The sequence below is a fragment of the Nematolebias whitei genome, chromosome 6, assembly GCF_014905685.2.
Source record: "Nematolebias whitei isolate Nwh7 chromosome 6, NemWhi1, whole genome shotgun sequence".
NCBI lineage: Eukaryota > Metazoa > Chordata > Actinopteri > Cyprinodontiformes > Rivulidae > Nematolebias > Nematolebias whitei.
Window position 1 is genome coordinate 34,994,493 of NC_056503.1, and position 25,404 is coordinate 35,019,896.

The 25,404-nt window shown below is 42.4% G+C and overlaps 2 protein-coding genes across 2 annotated transcripts in view; one reads left to right on the top strand and one right to left on the bottom strand.

Moving 5' to 3' along the window:
* The window catches only part of LOC119410681 (mediator of RNA polymerase II transcription subunit 13-like), a 35,740-nt gene extending 24,661 nt beyond the window's left edge, over positions 1-11,079 (top strand). Inside the window, exons 19-30 of the mRNA XM_037677566.1 lie at positions 57-252; positions 375-738; positions 2,906-3,122; positions 6,030-6,221; positions 6,313-6,536; positions 6,622-6,764; positions 6,844-7,002; positions 7,086-7,268; positions 7,358-7,515; positions 8,500-8,664; positions 10,354-10,454; positions 10,538-11,079. Of these exons, the coding sequence (XP_037533494.1) occupies positions 57-252; positions 375-738; positions 2,906-3,122; positions 6,030-6,221; positions 6,313-6,536; positions 6,622-6,764; positions 6,844-7,002; positions 7,086-7,268; positions 7,358-7,515; positions 8,500-8,664; positions 10,354-10,454; positions 10,538-10,670 (2,235 nt within the window). The 3' untranslated portion in view covers positions 10,671-11,079. The remainder of the gene's footprint in view (positions 1-56; positions 253-374; positions 739-2,905; positions 3,123-6,029; positions 6,222-6,312; positions 6,537-6,621; positions 6,765-6,843; positions 7,003-7,085; positions 7,269-7,357; positions 7,516-8,499; positions 8,665-10,353; positions 10,455-10,537) is intronic.
* Positions 11,080-13,656: 2,577 nt separating this feature from the next.
* zgc:112083 lies at positions 13,657-23,505 on the bottom strand. The gene is made up of 9 exons (XM_037678225.1): positions 23,343-23,505; positions 22,549-22,775; positions 22,344-22,452; positions 22,110-22,262; positions 21,955-22,029; positions 19,121-19,241; positions 18,743-18,881; positions 18,526-18,650; positions 13,657-14,271 (listed from the first exon to the last, which is right to left on the bottom strand). Exons 1-9 carry the CDS (start codon positions 23,491-23,493, stop codon positions 13,845-13,847), a joined length of 1,527 nt encoding a protein of 508 aa, XP_037534153.1. The 5' UTR covers positions 23,494-23,505; the 3' UTR covers positions 13,657-13,844.
* Positions 23,506-25,404: the final 1,899 nt, after the last annotated feature.

A 25,404-nucleotide genomic window follows, 5' to 3' on the forward strand; every position in this document is an offset into this window, starting at 1 on the left:
AAAACAACTCGTCCTGACTCACTGTTGTTGTGCATTCACTTTTACTCTCCCGACAGGCATGCCAGCTGGGGCAGCACAAGCCCATCTGCAAGAGTCACCCAGAGGGTATTCTGACAGTCGGCACCTCAGAAGGAAGGAGCATGACAGAGCAGCCTCTCAGTGACTGGTTCCTCAAGATGGCCGCCAGAGAAGGGAACAATGAAGCCTTCAATAAGCTCAAACTCTTTGCTCAAGTCTGTCGTTACGATCTAGGTAATACATTTGTTCATAATGCTTAAAAAGGCAAAGTCAGTGGGTTTAAAACCGTTATTATTGGGTTTAAAACCGTTATTATCAAAGAGCATTTGTCATTTTACCATTTGACTCTCTTTCAGCTCCGATCCTTTCCGAGCTGCCTTTGGATAGTTCCCTCTTGTCTCAGCGCAATCCCACCACAGCCCCCTCGTTCTTGCAGTCCTCCCACTCTTCCAGCAACTCCTCAGGACTCCAGAGCACCAACATTTCCAGCACCGGCTCAGCCCAGACTGCCCAGGTCAACAGCACCCCTCCCTCCTCGTCAAGCTCCCAGACCATCGGGGCTATGGCCTCAGGCAAGCCAAGCTCCTACTTGCCGTTTGGGTCAGGGGGCTTGCAGGGCAGCACTACTCATAACGATCCACAGTCCAATTCTCAAGGTGCAGGGAGCCAGGCTGAAAATGGATCCAGTCAGCCTCAAGGATCCACAGAGACACCGGAGAGGTACGTTCCACCTATGATTTTTATGAGTGCAACCACTCCTGACGAGCGTATTACACCTACAATAAAATATCTTCTGGACTAACGAGGATTTTACAAATAAATTAGGTTGAATCACAGTTGAGAGAGAACTACGTTTGACTCGTGCTGCACAGGGGTCATTTTTACCTTAAACAGTCTTGCCTTTTAGCATACTGGTACATGCAGGTTGATTTTTGTTTTACACTTTATGCTGTTTAATCCAAGACGGGAACGTCTTTAAATCTAAGCAAAGGCAAGAAACAACATGAAGTATTTTTTGGTGGCATTTAATTAAGAAGCGAGCAACATTTCTTTCCCTATGAGGACCAATTTAACTTTGTCAAAGTAATCAAAGGGCGTTAACTTCAAACATAAATCTCTGTATCATCATCCATCATAGATAAAATGTCATTTCTCAGATTTTCACAGCATGCTCCGCTTTGCTTGTTTGACTGTGTTTAAACTAATCGTTTCTTTTCCAGTGATGACAGGTTTATAATGTAGTGACATGCTTAATCGAAACACTATGGTACTCATGTGGAACTTCAAAACATTCTATGTTTAAAAGAAAATGCTAAAATATTTAAGTACAGTAGTCCCTCACTTAATGCAGTGGCTACGTTCCACACACCCCGCAGTAGGTGAAAATCCGTGAAGTAGGAACGCTATATTTATTTGACTATTTATGGTAACACTTTACAATAAGGTACACAAAATTTGATGAACTACTAGTTAACGCCTCAGGAACAAATCAGGAGCTAATGGGTAGTTAACCAGTACTTACCGGGGAACACACAGCCAAGCCTTATTAGGGGACTACTGGTTTGTTACCACAGAAACAGAGGAGAAATCCTCCACGTGGGTTCTGAATAAACCCTGCACCAGTGAGGTCACAGTTCGTAATTGTCAAAAACCTGTTTCCTAGTGATTACTGATTTTATTGGTTTCTTACCACTTATCAATGGTAAGAACTGATTTCATAATCTTGTACTGCTGTCATCTTAACTATGTCTGAGCTGTGACCTCACTGGTGCAGGGTTTATTCAGAACCCACATGGAGAATTTATCCTCTTGTTTCTGTGGTAACAAACCAGTAGTCTCCTAATAAGGCTTGACTGTGTTCCCCAGTAAGTACTGGTTAACTACCCATTAGCTCCTGATTTGTTCCTCTTTGGTTTCCTTAGTAACTACCCATTAGTTCTTGATTAGTTCCTCTTAATTTACAAGGTGACAAACCAGTACTCCCCTAATAAGACTTGGCTGTGTGTTCCCCAGTAAGTACTGGGTTAGGCTGCACATTCCCGGATGAAAGTAGTAATAAAAGAATCAACAGCCTCTGCCTTGTCATGAGGCACAAAGAGTCTGATGCATCTTTCTTTAAAGTGATGCTGGATTTCCTAAGAAGCATGAGCTTATGTCGCGCTAAAAGGTTTTGAAAACGAGGTAAATCTCTAGACGAATACGATGACAAGTTCATGTCCTGGGTGAAATGAATTGGTTGTACTGAATGTACTATAGGTCCAGCACAACTACCACTATGAGCGTTGTCCCACAGGTAAATTACATAGTTCGGTGTACTCACCCAGGGATAAATGCTTGTTCCCAAGCTCCAAACTGTCAAGAGAAGAAATAAAGAGGTAGCCGTTGTTCACAACTCTCAGCATTTTGTTTATGTAGAATAAATGGTTGGCTGAGAGAGAGTGCTCCGTCAACAGCACAGGCCTCAGTATGATGTTGAAGATCCTCACAGAAGGCCTCAATGTAGACTAGATGATCTATGATGAAAACGGCAGCAGAATGCAGCTTGCAGCCACAGGCTAGTGGGAGTTAGCTGCTCAAAGGCTGGTGAAGGCCACCTACTTGGGCCAATACCCCGCAGGCCTGTGGTTCCAGGTTGCTACGGGGAGGAAACTGATTTGAAATGTGATTTAAAATGGAAGAAAAATCTTTCAAAGCATAATTTGAAACATGAACGGGTTGATGGTGAACTTAGATAAACTAAATGCTAAAACTAACGTGAGCTAGTATTAACGGCTCTACGAACCCTAACTCTGTTACACAGTACTCAGTTTTCATAGTCCGCATGTATGAACATCTTTGATGGATATAATTTGGGATTTTTTTTGACATGCTGACTTTTTCTAAACAGCACCATGGAGAGAGACAAAGTGGGCAAACCAACAGACGGAGAGTCGCACGCCATTTCTTACCCGCCTGCAATAGTGGTTTACGTCGTGGACCCCTTCAGCTACGAAGACGCAGACAGGGAGGTTCACTCCAGCACCTACGCTCTGGGCCTGCTGCGCTGCTACATGGAGATGCTCCCATTCCTACCTGCTCACATCAGAAACGCTGTCTCAGTTCAGGTAGGACAGGCTTAAGACTGTTTGAGTGAAGGTAGTCTTCAGTTTTCTTCTTCCTGCATGTCGGCTTTAGTCGTACAGTTTGCCTCTTTGGTTTTAATGGGGTAAGTTATGAGCAGGCACAGAGGAGGTTAGAATGAGCAGGGGGATTATTAGCAGAGACTAATGAAGGTGAAAACTGGCACACCTGTTACACAGTGATACAAGGTTGCATCAACACTGTTACCACAGGGAGTTTTGAAATTAGAGGTGCGAGTACATGAGCTGATGAATTCAGTGTTGGTACAACAGTACAGCAGGTACAAATACATTAAGGAAACTTTCATTTCAAGATTTATAAAAGAATCATCTTGGCTAAAGTAAGACAAATACAACTGCAGTGTATGGAAATAAACAGGAGCAGTCGTGTGCTGATGATCTTTGATTTCATCAACAACAAAAATAAAAATTGCCATGTTTAGTTTTTTTTTTCTTTCTGTTCTGGAGTTTAAGATGTGTGTTAACAAAATAACAAGGAGCAAAGCATCATTGGTGATTTCCACACAGGAAACTCCATAATCAAAGTCCATGCTCAATAATCCAGGTATACGATCCAACATTTTTCAGTCAGGTCATCTGGACAGTTTCTTTTTTTTTTGTGTTGAAATGTTTCGTCTTCGGTCCGGAAGGCTTCATCAGTCAAGGAAACACACAACAAGGCGCAACCGGAGGCGAAACGTCTCGGTACAAAAAAACAAAACTGTCCAGAATGGCCTGACTGAAAAATGTTGGAAAGTCCATAATATTAGCAATTTATTATTTTCTAGCAAAAAAAAGCTTATCCCCCAAATGGGATAACATGAAAGTTGCCAATCTTTCCAGAAGTAGATGTCCCAACAACGTCACCCCGAGATCACACCACGCAATGTTCAGAGAAACTGCAGCAATAAAATAAAAGATCATTTGTAACTGTAAAAGACTAAACATGAAGACGGTCTGCCTCCGGGCGCTTGCATATCTGCACACTGCTCCATCTGAGTGTATCTCACATGTGATGGGTTAAATGCAGAGAACTAATTTTGTCATTTTACCTAGGGACCACATGCTACTTGTAATAATTACTAAGATTGTCTGTTGTTAATCCCATGTGAATTGGCCGGGTTAGTAATTTGTAAAGTAAAAATTGCCCCGCAAATTACCTGCTATATTTTGCTGAGCTCCCAGGTCCTGTGATAATACTAATCCAATGCAAATAGGCATCTCTGTGATTTGGACAGAAGTGGGCGGGATCCGATATGTAATGAGGTGGTTTTTGTTTAAGCAAAATCATTTGGAAAAATATCGAACGAGGCTATTTTAAATGAACGCACTGCTCTCTTCGACTTTTATGCTGCTACTTCCTTCACCGCAGATGACAGCAGGTGCGGAGACGCACGCGTGATCGACTTATCCATCCATTATATTTACCTGCTTCTTCCTTTTCGGGTAGCGGGAGTTGTTGGTGCCCATGTCTAGCAATCACTGTATGAGAGGCAGGGGACACCCTGGACAGGTCGCAAGTCCATTTCATCCGCCGGGTCAGCGGACACGCGACTGCTCACGCGCGCACACATGACAGGTTGTCCATCTGAGCTGAACGTGGCTTTTTTTACCTCTTAAACCAGCCGATCGGACCTGCCTCCTCAACAAGTAGATTAAAACAATTTTATATTGTGCATTCTTTAGTTTTGCTGATTCCACATCAAAGCCCGAGACCGGCCCGGCCTGCACATTAAGCACATTGTTATGGACCGGCCCAGTCGTGACAACGCAGCGCGTTAACATCATATCCAGAAGATGTCTGTAAATTTCAGCTAAATCTCAGGCTTTGGTTATCCCGTGCAAATGTGCCACATAAAAAAACCAGACGTTGGGGAGTAATTTATTTATTACACGTGGTCCCAAGGTAAAACTAATCCCGTGCGAATAGGACTATTGTCTGTGAACATACAATGATGACGACACATAGCACTTTCTTTCTTTGCTCCAAAACAACAGAACAGCATGGATTAGGTTTGCAAATGAGCAAATAAACAAACCGCAAAGTTTAAGGACCTTCAAAACAAGCCAGCTGTGAAGCATGGTGGTGCTTCACAGCTGGCTTTAGGTGTTTGTTTTAATCTGTTCGGTTTATGTGATGCTGGTTGTTATAGTCAGAGTCCTCCACTTTAGTCTCTCTTACCTGTATCTCCCCCCCCCCTCAACTGCATCTCAACTGCATCTCATCTTGCAGTTGAGATGTGAGGATGAGGCTATGTTTGTCCAACAGCTAAGGTTTCCAGGGAGTTTGGTCGTACAGGCAGCAATAAATTCACAACAGTGGAAAAAGAAGCAAAGTGCTGCAAAGATGAAGAGTTCAGAGAGCGGCGCTAAACCGAACAACATAAACTGTTAATGGACTTGAGCAGCGTGAAGAAAAATTAGTTAAAATTCTTCCCCAAGGATGTGACTGGCCTGTTATCGATGGCGTTACTTCCTCAGGTGGTTCAGCATGTTTGAATTGTGGAGTGCATTTTATTTTTGTCCAGTTTCTGCATTTTGCCTCGGATTTAAGGTCCGCACTGTGTCTGAAGCATTTCTTCAGTAAACCATTACTTTGGTCCAAGCGACACCATAAGTAGGAGTTGTATTTACATATTTATTATTTATTTATTTATTATTTTACGTACTGCTTCAAGATTCTCCGGTGAAATACCTTAAAATGCTTTAAGTGGGTTTGGATTGATGTTTTAAGACAAACCAGAAAAGAGCCAAATGGAACTCATCCTCAGGTTTATACAGATGTCAAGTTTAAATCTGTGCAAACATTTAAAGCAGCTAACATTAAACTAGTCTAAAAATCTTTGAGCATCTGATAAACGTCTGAACTGCCTTCATCGTTTTGTTTTCCAGATCGTTCCCTGTCAGTACCTGCTGCAGCCGGTGCGCAGCGGCGAGCGTCACGTCTACAGCCAGCACCTGAAGTCTTTGGCCTTCTCCGTGTACACTCAGTGTCGCCGGCCTCTCCCCGGCTCCACCAACTTCAAGGCCCTGACCGGATTCGGGCCCGGACTCGCCATCGACATGGCACTCAAGAACCCAGAGGTGACTGCTCTGATGAGTTCACTCAGTCTGAATCAACCAGTTCAGACGCAATGTTCGTTGATAGTGATCCATCTTTTCACCCGTCGTGCAGCGTCCCGAGTGTCTGCGTCTGTACACGCCGCCCTTCATTCTGGCTCCGGTGAAAGACAAGCAGACGGAGCTCGGCGAGACGTTTGGCGAGGCCTCGCAGAAGTACAACGTCCTGTTTGTCGGCTACTGCCTGTCTCATGACCAGCGCTGGCTGCTGGCGTCTTGCACCGACCATCACGGAGAACTGCTGGAGTCCTGCATCATCAGTATTGACGTACCCAACAGGTGTGTGTGCCCTCTCACACACCAGCTTCACACCCGAGTGCTGCGGGGTGTCTAATAACTACATCTGTTTATACTGTTATTACAGAGCGCGCAGGAAAAAAGGCTCAGCCAGACGGCTGGGATTACAGAAGCTGTGGGATTGGTGCGTCGGCCTGGTTCAGGTCACGTCTCTGCCATGGAGGGTGGTGATTGGACGGCTCGGCAGGATGGGACACGGCGAGTTGAGAGGTACGCCGCCTTGAAGAGTTGGAGGTTAACTTTACAAACATGAGCTGACCTTCACTCACAGGCTCTTTGCTGGTTTCAGACTGGAGTATTCTGCTGAGCAGGAGGAACTTACAGTCCCTCAGTAAGCGTCTGAAGGAGACGTGTAGGATGTGTGGCATCTCTGCCGCCGACACGCCCAGCATCCTCAGCACCTGTCTGGTTGCCATGGAACCACAAGGTTCCTTTGTGATCATGCCAGGTAAAGTAAAATGAAAACCTGAAAAGAAACAAATGACAACTCGGTGAATAAAAGCTCTAAATGTGACAACGTTGCCTCTGCAGACTCCGTGTCAACGGGTTCGGTGTTTGGTCGCAGTACCACACTCAACATGCAGACGTCTCAGCTGAGCACGCCTCAGGACACGTCCTGCACGCACATCCTGGTGTTCCCCACCTCGGCCATGGTTCAGGTCAACACGAACACATCAGAGCCCATCGACATCAGCTTCAACCCCATAAACCCTGGTACCGAGCCTCAAACTCAACTCACAGCGTGCGTCTGGAAAATCTTAGATGTCACTTCCTGTCAAACCTTTTTTTTTTTTTTTCCGCAGATGGATCTGATGGCATGGGCTTCTTTGATCTCTTTGACAATGACATTGATCATGACATGGTGGATTCAGACCTCATCAACATCCTGCCCAACTCCCCAACAACCTCTCCTGTTCACTCTCCTGGTTCACACTACCCTCAAGGAGGAGATGGAAGCAAGGTGTGGAAACATGGCGTGTCAGAGGGAAAAAGTCTGAAAAGCTATGAACTGATTGTAGAGATGAACTAGAGATGAAGTGGTGTGTCCAGAACGCAGTGAGAGAGTTGAGTGACTACTATACATGAAGCTGAGCTATTAAAGCTAAAAGAAAGAAACTGCTAGCTAAATGCTAAATAAACCTAAAAAGGTAGCTAAGAGCCAAATGCAGCTGATGAAAAGCTAAAAAAAAAAAAAGGTAGCAAAAGGATAGCTAAAAAGTCAAATGTAGCAAAAGGGTAGGTAAAGGCCAAATTTAGCAAATGAATAACTAAATGCCAAATGTAGCAGAACAAAAGTTTAAAATCAAAAGTAGCATAAGGATAGTTAAAAGCCAAATCTAAAAAAAGTTAAATCTGGTCCTCTGGACATTCCAAAAACAAAATAAAGCAAAACAACAAAAAATGCAGAAACGTTTCATCTTTCATCCGAAAGACTTCCTCAGTCTGAGGAGCTTGTATTCAGCTCAGTCTTATAAAAGACTAATGGTAAAAGCCAAATGTAGCTGAAGAAAAGCTAAAAAAAAAAAAAAAAGTAGCATAAGGATATTTAAATAGTCAAATGTCGCAAATGAATAGCTAAACGCCAAAGGCAGCAAAAGATGGCTAAAGGCCAAATGCAGCAGAAAGCTAGTTAAAAGCTAAATGTAGCTAAATTCAGTTCAGTTTATTTATATAGCACAACGTCACAACAGAAACATTCACATACATTAAAAAGTCCAATTAGTAAAGTTCTCTATTTAAGGAAGCGACAGAATGCATTGAATCATCATTTTGTCGCATCTTGAGCAAGCACAAAGGATAGCTAAAGACCAAAAGTAGCTAACTGATGGCCAAAAGTGCCAAAGTTGTTCATTAAATAAGTAAAATAAAGTGTAAGTAAAATAAAACGAAGCTTGTCGCTGGTTAAAGTCCCACACAGTCACCACCTTGTTGTTGTGTCGTGCAGGGCCCGGGTGCAGATCGTATGGAGTCCCACGAGGAGGCTCTGAACATCCTGCAGCAGCCGATGGCTTTGGGTTATTTCATCTCCACAGCTAAGGCCGGACCTCTGCCTGACTGGTTCTGGTCAGCCTGTCCACAAGCTCAAAACCAGTGCCCGCTCTTCCTCAAGGTAAAGTTGTTTGTCACTTTTCAGTACAACCAAGAGGAGGTCATGAAGAAATAATGTCTAACCTGTTGTAGATGGCTCTTTGAACAGCCCTGGAAATGCTTTAATTCCAACCTTAACGAGCTAAAGGCTAGTCAGAGTTGAGCCAAACCAAAACTGGGTCGCTGCTGTCTTAAAGCAACTTCGTTTTCTAAAAATGGGTAGTGGTTCATGCAGATGCTATTTAGAAACCTGCACATGCCATCGTCGTCACATCACGATTAATCTGGCAGAAATATAATTAAACAGCTGTTCAAACTAACTCAGGCTGCACCGAAGTGCTACTGCTTGCTGCTGCTGAAGAACTATGTAATGCAATTTAGGGTTTACATAAGTTGTTTTTTGTTAGTTTTTTCATAAAATTATACTAAATTTTTGTTGAGTTGTTAAATTCATTCAACCTTTATTTATACAGGTTAGTCTCATTGAGTCACGAGGACTCATTTTCAAGAGAGACTTGTTTTTATTGGCTTCAGGGGAAAAATAAAAACACAAACACACATCAAATATATTACATAACATCACTGTGACTTCACTTCCTGTCCAGGAAATAGAAAACTAACCTTAAACTTTGATCTGTCTAAACATGTAACCACATTCTAATATTAATCCAAAGTCCTACAAAGATGCAACATAATTAATTTAATTCTAATCTTAACCAATGTGTTCATATTAAAATTAAAAATTGAATCTAGTCCCTGCTTTCACTGTAATCAGCGCTGAGGTCCCACATGTTCTACAAGAACACAAACACTCCCATGAGTGTGACGTGTTACTTCGCCCCCTGCTGGTCAGACTGTGGTAATGCTGTTGGAGAAGACAGAGTTATAAGATCAGATAGAACTTGATTGATCCCGCAGGAAATTGTTCATAGGCACTTTTGTCAAAGTCAGTTAGCCATGGCAGCCATCTTGAATTGGGTTGAATCCAAAAATCATCGAGCTGAACAGCAAATATAAAAAGTTGACACAAAGTTTAAATGTCAGGTTTGTTTGGAAGTAAAACAAGAGGAATGCATACAGCACATTACAGGCGGCTGTGGCTGAGTGGTTAGAGCAGTCGTCCTCCAATGTGAGAGTTAGGGGTTTGATTCCACCAGCAGTCATATGCCGAAGTGTCCCTGGGCAAGACACTGAACCCCTCATTGCCTCTGGTGTGTGTCCCATCGGTGCAAGTCCAGTCCATTACAAGCCCGTCCACAAACTATTATTACAGCAATCTATAACAATGGCCAGGACACGCTTGACCTTGATGTGTGACCTAAATGATGGTCGTAATCCCCACTCGGACTATTATCTCAATAATCCAATCAGAAATAAACTCTAAGAAGTTATCTACAGCAGGTAAGACGTTAATTTAAATAACATCCCTTTGAGCCCCACTTTAAAAAAAAAAAATCGAAACATTCCCTCTAAATGAAATGATTTGTGAGTTTTTGATTTTATTTTACATTATTCTGCTCAAAAGTTCAAAACTTTACTAAACTGTTTTGCTCAATTTAGAAACTGAACAAAGCGTGTTTTTAAGAACAACTTCTGAAATTAAGAACTTTAGTTGCTGCTCAATAATCTCAGTTGATTGATCGGTGTGGTCTTTAAAGCCCTGGGACAAACGAGCCAGGACTAAAGTTCAGTGTGTCCGTTGTTTCCTCAGGCCTCCCTGCACCTGCACGTGTCTTCAGTCCAGACGGACGAGCTTCTTCACAGTAAACACTCCCATCCTCTGGACTCGAACCACACCTCTGATGTGCTCAGGTATGGACCCGCCTGTCAGATCAAGTTATCTGTTCGAGTCGTGACGCGCGTCTGACGCTCCCTCTCCTCCCCGCCTCCTGTAGATTTGTTCTGGAGCAGTACAACGCCCTCTCCTGGCTGACCTGCAACCCTGCGACCCAGGACCGGCGCTCCTGTCTGCCCGTTCACTTCGTGGTGCTCACACAGATCTACAACTTCGTCATGAACATGCTCTGAGCTCCGAACCGGCGTCGAACCGCCCAGGTTTGGCGTGCGGAGACGAACTTCTGAACACACCCTCCTCCTCCACCCCCCCGGTGTGTGTCGCCCAGCGCTGACTGGAAAGTCCCAATCAATCAATCAGATGCCAAGAAAACATTTTAGCATTTTGGAGGATCAAGGGGACGTTTCATAAAAGGAGAATCTTTTTAATGACTGTAAATTGCAATCTATGAGATTTTATCTTAAGGAAATGCCTGCATATATTATTTATTGTAAGTTTTTAATGTGGAATTTTTAATGCTTAATATCTTTTATATATATATATATATATATATTACAAATCCTAGAGGGTGTGTACATCTCACTGTAAAGGAGTTGGTTTAAAACGTGTAATGTTTTTCTCAATTGAACACGAAAAAAAAAAAAAAAGCTGTTCAAGTGAATTTGCTGTAGATTGCTTTTAGAATCTTATTTTTTCTAAGGGTAAAAACACCTTTTTATTGCCATGCTGTAAAAAATGAAGTCAAAGCTAGCCCCGGGCGTTTGTGTCCCGCCCAACGAGGGGACGAGACTCGCCTCTCTGTCTGTCCCCCCGCACAGTGAGCTCTGAAGAGGAATTAAAGGTACAGTGTCAGATTATATATTTTATATAACAGATTTAGGTAATTGTGTGTGTATATGTGTACATATACTTGTGTGCCGCTACTGATGGTGCAGCTTCTGTTTTAGGAATAAAGTGCGTCTACCATGAACGTCTGTCGCTGACTGACCTTTGTGCTGTTAAAAGATGACCGAGGTTTAGTTTTGCTCTTTATTTTAAAAACATCAGGACCCTGGTCTTTACATCAGAGCCAACTCAAAAATGACTTTTAAGTGAAACATAACTAGATAAACCTCTAGAGATGAAACGACCTGATTGGCACATGAAGGTGATGTTTTGTCCTGTTCGTCAGTAAAATGCAGTGAATCTGTAAAGTATTCGCAGCGCTTCACTTTCTCCATGTTTTATGTTCCAGTTTGTTCCAAGTCCTTCACAGTACGAGGGAGCTTTAGGCCACGGTAAGAAAAAAAAAAAACTAAAAGCCACAATATTACGAGAATAAAGTCATAAGAGACTTTTATTTGTTTTGTTTTTTTGCAGCTCTCGTTAATTTACTTTTTCCCCGACAAGTCGGATCCGTGACGCGACCTGTCAATCCAGTGGGCGTGTCAGCAAATGACCAATCCAAAGCTAATGCTCGTTACCTGCAGAGCTGCTGCAGCCCATCAGAGTGCACCACCTTACTGTACGCAGGTTCAAAGTCCTGATACTGATAATAATCTGATGTTGATGTGATAACAGATTAACTATCTCCTTATTTGTAAAACCAGTACCGAAGTATAACTTAACAAGATGCTCAACATTCTTTATTTTACCACAGTTAAATGTGCTTTATCGTGTTCAGAGATTACGGCTCATTTAGCTTCGGACTGGTCATTTGCCTACTGGATTGATTGACAGGTCGTATCGTGGAGCCAACTCTTGGGGGGAAAAAAATGAGCTGTTAAAAAAAAAGTCTCGTACGACTTTTTTCTCTGAATTTTATGGCGTTTATTTTTCTTAGCGTGGCCCTAAAGCTTCGTCGTATCACAGGAACACATCGAGACAAACAACCATTCACTCTCTCTCACACCTAGGGACAATTCAGTTACCAATCAGCCTAACATGCATGGTTTTGGTCTGTGGGAGGAAATAGGAGTACATGGAAAACCCACGCATGCACGGAGAGAACATGGGATTCGATTCGGCAACCTTTTCACTGAGAGGCGGCAGGTCTAACTGCGCCACTGTGCCGCCCTTGTAGCTCCTCAGAGTGAAGTGTTTTGGATGAAAGTTGAAACATTTCAGCATAGAAGAATCTGTCCAGAGGATCCGACTCAACCCTGCTGGACCTACCTACCATATTTTTGGCTGTAGAAGTCACGTTTTTTTTTCGTAACTTACATGCCCCGCAACTTATAGGCCGAAGCAATATATATGGATTTTTCCCCATATTTATAAATCAATTTTTGGCTGAGATATGACTGTTTTCATTTATTGACTGAACATTTTCAACCACTAGATGGCATGTGACATACGGCAAAGCAACTTAATTTATGAACCTTTCCACTTTATATTCGGACTGATTGGACTTTTAGGGCGGAGCGACATGTACGGCGGAAAATATGGTACATGGATTTTTGCGCGTGCATGGTGACACCGTGTTTTGGGTTGTTTTTGGTGTTTTCATGTGGAAAAAATCTTTTTTTAAAAGAGTGCCGTGTTTACAAAACAAATTTTGAAACATTAAACAAAAATATTGTTTTTGGAAAAACGGTTTCCACCTGGTCAAGGCCATAAACTCGGTCTCTGCAAATTGAGTCTGAGCTATCTACAACAGGTAAGATAATGATTGTTCATAATCTTTCCACTGTTTCAAAATGGCTACTTGCCAATTTGAACTTTAGTTACAGTTTTAGATCTTCGCTTCAGTTCTGTCTGTTTTAATTTGAACAACTAAGTTAACAACTCACTCAGCAGTCAAACTGCATTTTATTTATTTATTTATAATTTGTCATGACTTTAACTTAAATTTTAACTAAGGAAATTGTTTGTAGGAAAAGAATATGAAACATACCTCAGAAAATTTAAACTGCATTTATCTTTTTTAACTCACTAATAAATTCAAACGAGCAGCCCAGCAATCCTTGAAGGAATGCATATCACCCGCCGCCTTTCACCCTCGAGTTTCTGACGTGCTCCATTTTATTCTGATGTTCACCTAAATTCATTTGATGATTTTTTATTTTTTTAATGTTTATGGAATATTTAGAGCAATAACTTCCACTTCAAAAGACAAAAACACATTATGGCTTGCATTAAAAAAAGTTTAAAATTATTTAAAATGTACATCTATAAATTTGAGACCAGAATAAAAATGTTTTCTGAAATGTTTTGCTGATCAAGTCTTCAGAAGTGAAACGTGGCGCCTGAAGCACGTTCTCTGAAGCTGGTCTTCTTGTGGCTTTCATAAAAAAGCTGCATTTATCAGCCGAAGTCGTGACAAAGCTGAGAACACGAACACTGCAGGAACTTTTTCACAATTAAAAAAAAAAAAAAACGGCTCCATGCCAATTTTTGTAAAACGAACAAACAGCAGCTGCACATTTTCAAACCACATCCATGCCGAGGCCCCTGGCGACCTCCGTCAGAGCCTGAACGGCTCCAGAAGTCCCCCCGCCGTCACAGTCCTCCTGTGATGGTCCTCCAGGCTCGTCCTCCACGTGAGGAATGGTGCTCATCACGCAGTACACCGGAGAGTCTCTGCCTCTGGGGCTGTGTTGAGAGGACATGTCCTCCCCTCCGGAGAGGTCTGAGGAGTACGAGGAGGAGGAGCTGGAGGAGGGCGAGGAGGAACCTGCAGGAGAGCTCCGGCCGCTCTCCGGCGTCACGGCGGCCCTCTGGCTGCTGGATCTTTGACTTTGTCGTTGGTTCTGCGGCTTTTTGGCCATGTTCTTCATGATCTCCTTCGTCACCTCGACGGTCTCAAAGCGCACCATGTTGAGTTTCAGGAAGCCGTCCAGGTCCTTCTTGTATCTGAAGACATCAGACGAACAGAAGAAATTCAGTCTTTAGTCGTCATAGAACTGAAGGAAGGCTTTGGAAAAATGGACGTTTTAAAGATTTTAAACTTAACTGGAAAAATCACGTTTAAAATAAAAAAGCAGTGTGAAAGCTGAACGCTGAGAACCTGCTGAAGAAACGAGCAGAGCTGAAGCACAAGAGTACCGCACACAACACGTCGACCAACAGCTAAATAAGCAAAACAGCTGCTAAACACCAAATTTAGCTAAACAGTGGCTAAAAGCTAAGACTAGAAAAATCATATCTGAAAGGTACAATTAACTTAACAGTGGCTAAAACCAAAGCGACAAAAACAATTGCTAAATGTTAGAGGTAGCTAATTTGTAGCTCAAGAACAAAAATGAGCAAAACTGTTGCTAATTGCTAAAATAAGCAAAACTGTAACTAAACTGTTAATTACCAAAAACGTTAGCTAAAAACTGAAATGAACTAAATCACAGTTAAAGTTAAAATTAGCAAAATAATATCAAAAAGTTAAATTTGTAAAACTGTAGCTAAAGTCTCGCATCAGGAAAACCAGCTAAAAGTTAAAGGTGTCAAAACAGGAACAAAAAAAAATAAAAGTACCAAGAGTTGCTAAACACTAAAATCAGCTAAATTGTTTGTAGATGCTAGAATTAGCATAAGAAGGGAGCTAAAAGTCAAAAAAGCTCAATTGTAGCTGTAGGCCAGGGGTCTGCAACCTTTGTGATGAAGAGTCATTTTTGCCACGTTACTTAAAACGATGTGTCCGAAGCTGCAAACCTGCTACAACTGTGGGACCTGTCAACTGGTGGTCCATGGGCACGCTGCAGGTTTGTGGGAGATGGCTTTTCCAGCCAGTGGGGGTGATATTATAAAATGAAAAATGTCTAACTATTATTAACATTTGATATTTTTACATTTTAATATAAAAGAAAAAAACAGTTTCATGTAAAGAAAAAATATATAATTTTTAACTATTTTATAAAACTTTAAACAGTGAACTCTGCAGGCCCATGTGAGTTCTGTTAATTGTTGAAGAATTAAGTTTCCTAAATAAATAAAGTTTAAGACAGTTTAAAATTAAGCCAGTTTGTTGGATATCCAGTTACATGTTTAAAGAAAAATAAATACTTTGGTTTACTTTGACTTTGTTTTTTTGTGTGTTTTATTCTTATAGTGTTATCAAATATTCCTTCTCAGCAGCTTGACAAGATATTCCAGAACATTCTGGTGGTTTTGAGAGAACGATCACGCTGAGAGACTGGAAGTCGACTTAACGTGTCTAACAAACTACTAGCATGATGTAGTCCACATGTTTTACGTCTTGTATTTGTACTATCCTTCACATATTTGAAAATGAAAGGAAATCTGTTAAAACTAGCCATTTTCATTGTTTGTAATATTTAAATAAAATTCAGTTTTGTGTTAGTTTTGGTCAAAGCCTGAAAAAGACACATGTGGCCCCAGAGCCACAGGTTGCAGACCCCTGCTGTGGGCAGACAACAACAGAACTGAAGTCTGTACTTCTGACACAGAATCGTTGAGTTGCTGCGTCACTCTAGCGATTGAAATCAGTCTTGTGTCTATCACACGCAGGGGGGTCGATTAGCTCCAAGGGGGGAAAAAAGTCAGTCAGAAAACGTCCACCAGTTACGGAAGGCAGAGCGCCATGTGTTTTTAATTGCACTCTCCAGTAAAAGTGTGTTTTGTCCCTATGTGAGGAAGAAACTCCCTGCTGCATTTGTAAAGCAAACTCTGCTGCTCGAACAGAACCGGACCTGCAGCTTTCTCCACCGGCTTGCTTTTGACCCGCTTTCATGTTAGTAATTGGTCAAGACACAGCGAGCTCCAATGTGATTGGATGTAATCCTTGTTGAGGCGGATCCTGTTCTGCTCTCAAGCTGGAAAGCCAGCCCTCGGCCAGAGTACTGTGTGTGTGTGTGTTGGTGTGTGTGTTCACAGACGCTGAGGAGAGAAATTATGAAGGAAAACGAAACTTAACAGTATTAACGTGCGTTAAAATAATTGTCGGCGTTATTCATTTGCTGCGTTAACGCGATAATAAGTTAACATGAACACCATTAATATATATACAAACCGGATTCCAAAAAAGTTGGGACACTAAACAAATTGTGAATAAAAACTGAATGCAATGACGTGGAGATGGCAAATGTCAATATTTTATTTGTAATATAACATAGATGACAGCTCAAAAGTTTAATCTGAGTAAATGTAACATTTTAAAGGAAAAATATGTTGATTCAAAACTTCACAGTGTTAACAAATCCCAAAAAAGTTGGGACAAGTAGCAATAAGTGGCTGGAAAAAGGAAATTGAGCATATAGCGAACAGCTGGAAGACCAGTTAACACTAATTAGGTCAATTGACAACATGATTGGGTATAAAAAGAGCTTCTCAGAGTGTCAGTGTCTCTCAGAAGCCAAGATGGTAAGAGGATCACCAATTCCACCATTGTTGCGCAGAAAGATAATGCAGCAATACCAGAATGGTGTTACCCAGCGTAAAATAGCAAAGACTTTTAAGTTATCATCATCAACCATGCATAACATCATCAAAAGATTCAGAGAATCTGGAACAATCGCTGTGCGTAAGGGTCAAGGCCGTAAAACTCTACTGGATGCTCGTGATCTCCGGGCCCTTAAACGTCACTGCACCTCAAACAGGAACGCCACTGTCAAGGAAATAACAGAATGGGCTCAGGAATACTTCCAGAAAGCATTGTCAGTGAACACAATCCACCGTGCCATCCGCCGTTGCCAGCTGAAACTCTACAGTGCAAAGAGGAAGCCATTTCTAAGCAAGCTCCACAAGCTCAGATGTTTGCACTGGGCCAGGGGTCATTTAAAATGGAGTGTGGCAAAATGGAAGACTGTTCTGTGGTCAGATGATTCACCATTTGAAGTTCTTTATGGAACAGTGGGACGCCATGTCATCTGGACCAGAGAGGACAAGGATAGCCCAAGTTGTTATCAACGCTCAGTTCAGAAGCCTACATCACTGATGGTATGGGGTTGCATGAGCACTTGTGGCATGGGCAGCTTGCATGTCTGGAAAGGCACCATTAATGCAGAGAACTATGTTCAGGTTCTAGAACAACATATGCTCCATTTAGACGTCATCTCTTTCAGGGAAGACCCTGCATTTTTCAACACGATAATGCCAGACCACATTCTGCAGCAATCACAACATCATGGCTACGTAGGAGAAGGATCCGGGTACTGAAATGGCCAGCCTGCAGTCCAGATCTTTCACCTATAGAGAACATTTGGTGCATCATAAAGAGGAAGGTGCGACAAAGAAGGCCCAAGATGATTGAACAGTTAAAGGCCTGGATTAGACATGAATGGGAGAGCATTCCTATTTCTAAACTTGAGAAACTGGTCTCCTCTGTCCCCAGACGTCTGTTGAGTGTTGTAAGAAGAAGGGGGGATGCCACACAGTGGTAAAAATGGACTTGTCCTAACGTTTTTGGTTGAGACATACATGGGTGCTTCACCTTTCCCACCCACACTTTGATGTTGTCAGTTCTGGGAGTTGAACCGACGACCTTCCGATCACAGGTCCACCTTCTCTAACCTCTGCACCACCACTTCCTCTCTCTTGATATATGAACGGTTAAATGGAAAATGGACTGCACTTATATAGCGCGCCTTTCTATCTTGTCAAGGCCAAGATTTCTTTATTGTCATTCGCATCATATGTGGTACATGTGGTGGAACAAATTTGTGTACACAGGGTCCCAATTACATCCAACAAAAGTATAAAATGTAAAAAAAAAAAAAACACAGTAGTAAGATCTAAAATATGAACTAAGAAATACACTAAACTAAGAATACGCTAAGCACTAATAGTACAAAAACAATACGCCGAACAGCAGCAACATGAACATGAGTCTGTGTGAGCAGATGAGTACGAATGAACACAGCAGCGTGAAATAAATCAGCAGCATGAGATCAGCAACATGGATAGTCAGCAGCGCATATAAACAATCAAGTGGCAAGATACTCAAAGCGCTTCACACTAAAATCTGTGCCCTCATTTACCCAATGAATTTAAATTACACAAACTTTGTGGAAGCAGTGTGATTGGAAACAATGTACAGAAAACAATAGTGCGACAGCTGACTCAGCATTCACACTTTTAAAATGCTGACTCAGCATTCACACTTTTAAAATGCTGACTCAGCGTTCACACTATCAGACATCACAACATGCAGCCCACCTGAAGCGGGAATGTCCAGAAGGCCATTTCAGCTCGTGCTTCTTACGGAGGTGAAGTGTGAGAGTGTAACACCAGGAGAAGACTTTATCACAGATGTGACATTTATATTTGGACGTCCCCCCAACCTGTTGATTAATAAAACAATCTTTACGCATCCGAATTACTTGAAGTTATAAAGAAGATGTGAACAGTTGGACATTACTTGGTCCCAACAAACCTCATGAGCTCTCTTAAAGTGGTAGTTCATGGTTTGGAAAGTGTGACATGAGTACGAACATCCCTCCACCGTGCAGTGATACACTGTGCCCTCATTGTGAACCTCTGCATGTTTCTGGAGATCCCGCTGGTTCTTAAATCTGTAAAAACAGTAAAAGGAACAAAAATCAGGCAATATGTCAAATTTATTTGATACAGTTTAAGGGCGATTGCAAAGTTTATCTTTTTAGATTGACCCTGGAGGTCAATCTAAAAATATAATGTTCCACTGGAGGACTTCCACTTTATGTTGTTGGTTTGTACTTTCTGTGCAGGACTTTGTGGAGTTATATTGTTGCCATAACTACACATAAACAATAAATCATTTTAAAGGTCTTACCTTTTGTCGCAGAAGTCGCAGGGAAAGGGCCGCTCGTCACAGTGACGAAACCTGATGTGAATCTTTAGAGCAGCCAAAGTGGTGCAGGTCATGTCACAGAGAGGACACTTCACCTGGTTCACTGCAGGTAAAGGAAACAAAGCAGGACGTGCAAAGAATATTCAGCTGGAAGACAAAGAGCTTGGACAACAAATCAACTTGTTTCATAGGAATACACAAAAAGTATTTCATATTTTACAAGACTTGTATGGACAATAGAAAACAAGGAAGTCGGTGTCCCTTGCCCGGACGTGGGTTACCGGGGCCCCACCCTGGAGCCAGGCCTGGGGGAGGGGCTCGTTGGCGAGCGCCTGGTGACCGGTTCTCTACCCATGGGGAAGGAGCCTGAGCTTGTGCGTGGGGTTGAGCGGTACTGAGCTTACCTTGATGCACAGCATGGGCTCTGGAACCGATCTCCTTGAGGGGCTGGACCTTATTCCACTCTGGAGTTGCTCATGGTGAGAGGCACTGAGCTGGTGTGGGTCTACTCTTAGCCCCCTGACTTGGTGCCTGTGTGTTGGAGTTTTCCTCTGTAAGAGAGGGCAGCTTTTCTGTGCCTTCGGGTGGGGGGACGGGCACTGACTGTTGTTTCTGCCTATGCGCCAAACAGCAGTTCAGAGTATCTGGCCTTCTTGGGAGTCCTTGGCGGTGGTGCTGGAAGGAGCACCAGCTGGGGACTCCTTTATTCTGCTCGAGGACTTTGATGCCCACGTGGATAACGACAGTGTGACCTGGAGGGGCATGACTGGGGGTAATAGCCTCTCTGATCTGAACTCGAGCAGTGTTCGGTTTTTGGACTTCTGTGCTAGTCATAGGTTGTCCAACGCCTGGCAGAAGAACCGTCAGAAAGATCTTCAACTCACACCTCTGGAAGAACTTTAACTTCATCCCAGCTGAGGCGGGGGACAATGAGTCAGTGTGGACCATGTTCTGCGACTCAGTTGTTGAAGTGGCTGCCTTGAGCTGTGGCCGCAAGGTTGCTGGTGCTTCTCACGGTGGCCATCCTCGAACTCGGTGGTGGACACACCGGGTTAGGGAGGATGTCAAGCTGAAGAAGGAGTCCTATCAGACCTAGTTGGCTGTTGGGACTCCAGAGGCAGCTGAAGAGTACCGGAGGACCAAGCGGTCTGCAGCCTTGGCTGTCGCTGAGGCAAAAGCTCGGATGTGGGGAGGAGTTTTTAAGGCCTTGGATAAAGACTCTCGGTCGGCTCCAAAAAGATTCTGGCAAACCATCTGGCGGCTGAGGAGGGGAAAGTAGCTCTTTACTAACACCGTGTTCAGTGAAGGTGGGGTGCTGTTGACCTCAGCCAGTGAGGTCGTCGGGAGGAATACTTCTCAAACCTTCTCACTCTACCGGCACGTCTTCCATGGAGGAAGCTGAGTTGCGCCAAGTCACAACAGAAGTCACTGTACAGAAACATTCGTATATAAAAAATTATAATTTAAGACTACTTATCTGAGCAGACTGCTTTGAATTTAACGCCATCAATGAACTCTCATCTTGAGCTGATAAATATCTCCTGGAGGTTAAATGTAAACTATATCTTGGGTGCAAATATTCAGTCAAGCTGCAGAGCAGACAGTCTGATTTCAGTCAGCTGTGCTCAGTCTGTCCCTCCTCCGAGACGGGCAGCCTGAACGCGGCTGACTGAAATCAGACTGTCTGCTCCAGACTGAACGAGAGAAACACACCGCTGAAGCCACAGAGCTTGAACGTCCAAAGTAAAACTAACTTTACCGCAGTGCCTGGCTGAACAATCCTTGTGCGCTTTAATGTGGTGCCTTTTCAAATGTTTAAGTTTGTTGTATTGTATGTCGCGACCGAGCTTCCCCCTCTGCTGTCTGCAGAGCTGCTGTACCTCGGTCTTGCGGTGTTTGGTGTAAAATACATCCACACAGCAGACATGTTACGATGAAAAGTTGGTTAGCTGTTAGCAACAGTGCTGCTCAGTGCTATGCCCTCAAAAGAGTATTTACTCACAGTGTAGCTGGCTGCAAACGATGAAATGGATTTCCTGAATGTGAGGCGGGTCTTATTACTCTGGGTTTCATGAAACATGCCTCCGTTCAGGAAATCCATTCCATAGTTTGAAGCTAACCTGCAGAGCAGGTCATCAGACACAGACATGCATCATGGATCGGAAAGATTGGCAGGTTGGATCGAAAAAATCCGATACGTAAATTATTCTAGTATCGGAGGCCGAGGCCGATACCGGATCGGCCCCATCTCTAATTCCTACCCCCACCTATGGTCATGAGCTCTGGGTAGTGACTGAAATAATGAGATTGCGGATACAGGAGGTTAAAATGAGTTTCCTCCGCAGGGTAGCTGGACTCTCCCTTACAGTCAGTGCCCTGAGAGGACTTCTGTTGTGACGTGGCACTATATAAATGAACTGACCTGAATGGAATAGATAGGGTGAGAAGTTCAGTTATCCAGGAGAGACTCAGAGTAGAACCGCTGCTCCTCCACATTGAGAGGAGCCAGCTGAGGTGGTTCGGGCATCTGGTAAAGATGCTCCCTGGGCACATCCCTAGGAAGGTGCTTCAGGCATGTCTAACTGAGAGCAGACCCCGGGGAATACCCAGAACACGCTGGAGAGACTACATCTCTCAGTTGGCCTGAGAACGCCTTGGAATCCTCCCAGAAGAGCTGGAAGAGGTGGTTGTGGAAAAAGATGTCTGGGCCTCCCTGCTCAAGCTGCTGCCCTCGAGACCTGACTTCGGAACAAGTGGAAGATAACGGATGGATATTTTACAAGTAGTTCAGTAGTAAAACTGTTGGCTGTTGTTACCGTGCTGACGAACGTGATCCCTCAACAGTCTCTCACTGGAAAACGCTTTGCCACAATGTTCACACACCAGAGACTCTGCTTGGAAAACAAACAAGCTCATGATGACATGTTCACAGCGCCTACATTCGGAAAAATCATCCAGAGTCTGCCCCCACCTATCGGCTCAGCCTGCCTGAGGAGGTGGTCGAACAGCTTCGTGTTGCTGGAGAACATGCTGCCACACATGGGACAGGCAACGAGTCTTTCCTGAGTGTGGCTCCTCATGTGTTCCCTCAGCCGATACCGAATCTTGAAGAAGGCGTCACAGCCTGTGATGGAACCAAGAGATGCCCTGAGGGTTCGTTCGATCAGGGAATGAGAATTTATGACCTTATCGTTCTAAATCCTACCTGCCCAGCTGCAGAAGAGTGCCTGCTGATGGGAAAGAGATTGCTGCTCAGCACTTTCCACATGGTTGTCCACGTGTCGGTAGAACCACTCAGGATTGTTAAATGTGCTCTGGAGACAAATTAAATAATATGTTTTACAAAATATCAGAAGCCTATTTAGTTGTTTTATAAAAAAAAGTAAATAATTTCAACTCAAAGTGCCTACATCACAATGCTCCCACTGGCAAGCGAACTGGTCGGAGCCTTCAGGCAGCAGGTTGCTGCTGTGCACACCTTGGTTGCAGCCCGGTAGGTCAGAGCGGGACTTGAGCAGCTGAGAGCCAATAAACTTGAGTTTACTGTGGTAGTTGTGGAAATATGCATGTACCTCGAGTTCAGAAGGGCTGCCCATGGAAACAAATTCACATCTGCTCCAGAGACAAGCAAACTCATCTAAACAAAAAGAGGACGAGAGTTAAAAGCACAATTACATATTTTATTTATTATGTCTTTTTGTTTTCTTATCTTTTTACAATATTATTTATATAAATATAAATATATATATATGTGTGTGTGTTATTTTGCTGTTGCATTGTTTAACTCTATTTTATTGTAAAGCACTTTGTGATATTTTGTTTGTAAAATGTGCTAAAAACAGTCCATTTTATTAACTTACTGAACAAATAATTTCCTCACTCACAACCTGAAAAATGCAGCTTTTCTAGAATCACCATTTTCTTGTTCAAAATATTGTTTTTTAGTAAACTTTTACATTTTAACATGCTTGAATGAGCGATGGCGAAGAAAAAAAACTAATGACCTGTTTCAGTGAAAAAAGCAAAGTTTCAAGACTGGACTAAAAATGAGAGCAGCCATTGTGTTTAATACAAATGTAAAAAAGCCTGAAGTAATAATCTTAACAACTGTTTAAATGTCTTTTTTAATAATTTGTTTTCTTAGTTTGATGTTCCTGACATGTTGGACTGAAGGTGGACACAAACATGTGTCCTCCTCACTTACCCAGCTCCTCTAGAGCATCTTTGTCTCCGAGGTAGTCCTTCAAATGCAGATACATATGATCGCTCAATTCCTCCATACTGTGTCCAGTAAAGTCGCATGAATCCCACTCACACAGAACCTGAAAGCTGCCCAGTCTCTTCGTTGTCATCATCGTAAGAACTGATGTCGACTGCAGCAAAAACCCACACAAAAATCAACTTCACTTTTTATTTTACCAATAAAAATAAACCGCATCACTCTAGCTAATTTCACATTTATCACGTTTTATAAGATAAAATAAGGTCAACTAATATCTAGCAAATTATACTAAAGTTGTTAACATCACAGACATTATTAAGTTAAAAGTTTCAGTTTATGTCGACGGTTAGCCAACAATTTATTACAGCCTCGCTGCCGCTAATATTAAGTTACACTTTTTATCAAACTTTTCTCTGAAGTGACATTTTTAACATCCTAAAGGGAAACTTATAAACACATTTATGTTTCTGTTACCCATAAAATTCCAGTTTACCTAAACATTTCTTACAAAAAAACAGAAGCTCTGTGATCCTTCGCCTTCCCTCCTCTGAGCTTGACCGAGTTTGTTTATTTCCGGTGAGCGCACCCAAACCGGAAGTTATTCTTCTTCGTGAGTTATTTCAAAACGTCTTTGGAGCTTGCTGCCATCTACCGACCTTAGCTGTGCTGGCGAACTGGGGATTTTTTTTTCCACAATAAAGACATATAGTACATTTTTAAATATTTATCTCAAGATCTTCAAATTGATGCGTAGTTCGTTTAAATTTATTTCCTGGTCTGGCAAAGTGCGAGTTTTCTTCAATATGGATTTTTCTTGTGGAATGAGCTGTAACTATGTCTCCATTCTTTAAATCCAATTTAAGACGAGGCTCTAACCAAGCAGGCATGAGCCATTGCTGAGCTCTTGTTCAATATTTTAAGCCACTCTGCAAACATGAGAGCCCAAAACCACTGAATTATTCATGCAGATTTATATCTGGTTAGTTGATTCACACACACACAAACAGAGACAAAGCATTGTTGAAAAGCACAAATAGATGAAAACTCTAAACATTTATTTTAAATTTATTCTTGATTTTAAAAAGCACCGCTGGTATATATATATTTTTTTTGGTTGTTGTTGTTTAGAGACCACTTAGCAAGATATGGGAACATAAACAAGACTCTGAATGTGTCTGTAGATTTTTATATGAAAAAGCAAATAGAGACTGAATTGGTTCTGACACAACAAATAACCAAAAATGCATGTTTTTTGTAAATTACGTTCAGATATTCTTCTGAAGATTTCAAAACCCTGAAGAGGACAATTAATAAAACTAGTATTTAATGACAAAATGTGTATCGCCTTGTAACTGCAGCTGGCTATGAGGGAACGCCGGCTGGGCTCTGCTGCTGTATGAAAGTCTGCAGCAGATTCTACTCTAAGCTCATTCTGTACGTTCCATGCATTTTGTATGTAATCTGTTCTGAATGAGTCCTTGCAAGTAAAATTATGCTATTTAAGTCTTCTCCTGCAATTAAATGTTTTTTTTTAGTAAGATAAAGCGAGAATAATTTTCTCCTACACATCTGCAGTCATGCATGGCACATTTTAAAGTAAATACCATGGCACAAAGTTTGCCGTTAATGACTCTCAGCTACCACCATTGTACCACTTCCTGACTCTCTTTTCAGCAGCTCATATGAGTGTCATAACTTTCTCTGATAGTTTTTCTGGTTCAGGATCACTGTGCACCTTCCTTTGTCTGCTGGGAGAATGACGACGTTCTCGTCCTTGCTGACAGTGGTGAGTGTGTCCCTCTCCTCTCTGCTAACAGGTTTTGAGAATAATCCATCCAGAGGACCTGACTCTACCTTGTTAGAATTATACAAAGGGATTTCCCTGCACTATGACAGCCGGCAGAGAAAAAATGTCAATTTTTAAGAAAATTTTAATTATCTCTGTTCCAAAACTGATTTAAAAGTAGATCAGGAAGATTCGGTTATTTCACTAGATGTTAACTTTTAAACAAACCTCGATTACAGGAACACTCAACATTGTCTT

What these genes read in the sequence shown, in the direction of transcription:
- zgc:112083 (XM_037678225.1), bottom strand. Translation starts at nt 23,493, where the DNA reads ATGATGACAACGAAGAGACTGGGCAGCTTTCAGGTTCTGTGTGAGTGG. An exon ending in CAGGCAGGCTGAGCCGATAG is followed by an intron (nt 22,030 to 22,109) that starts GTGGGGGCAGAC and finishes TTTTCCAAGCAG; the next exon opens with AGTCTCTGGTGTGTGAACAT. An exon ending in ACTTTAAGAGAGCTCATGAG is followed by an intron (nt 18,651 to 18,742) that starts GTTTGTTGGGAC and finishes ATTAATCAACAG; the next exon opens with GTTGGGGGGACGTCCAAATA.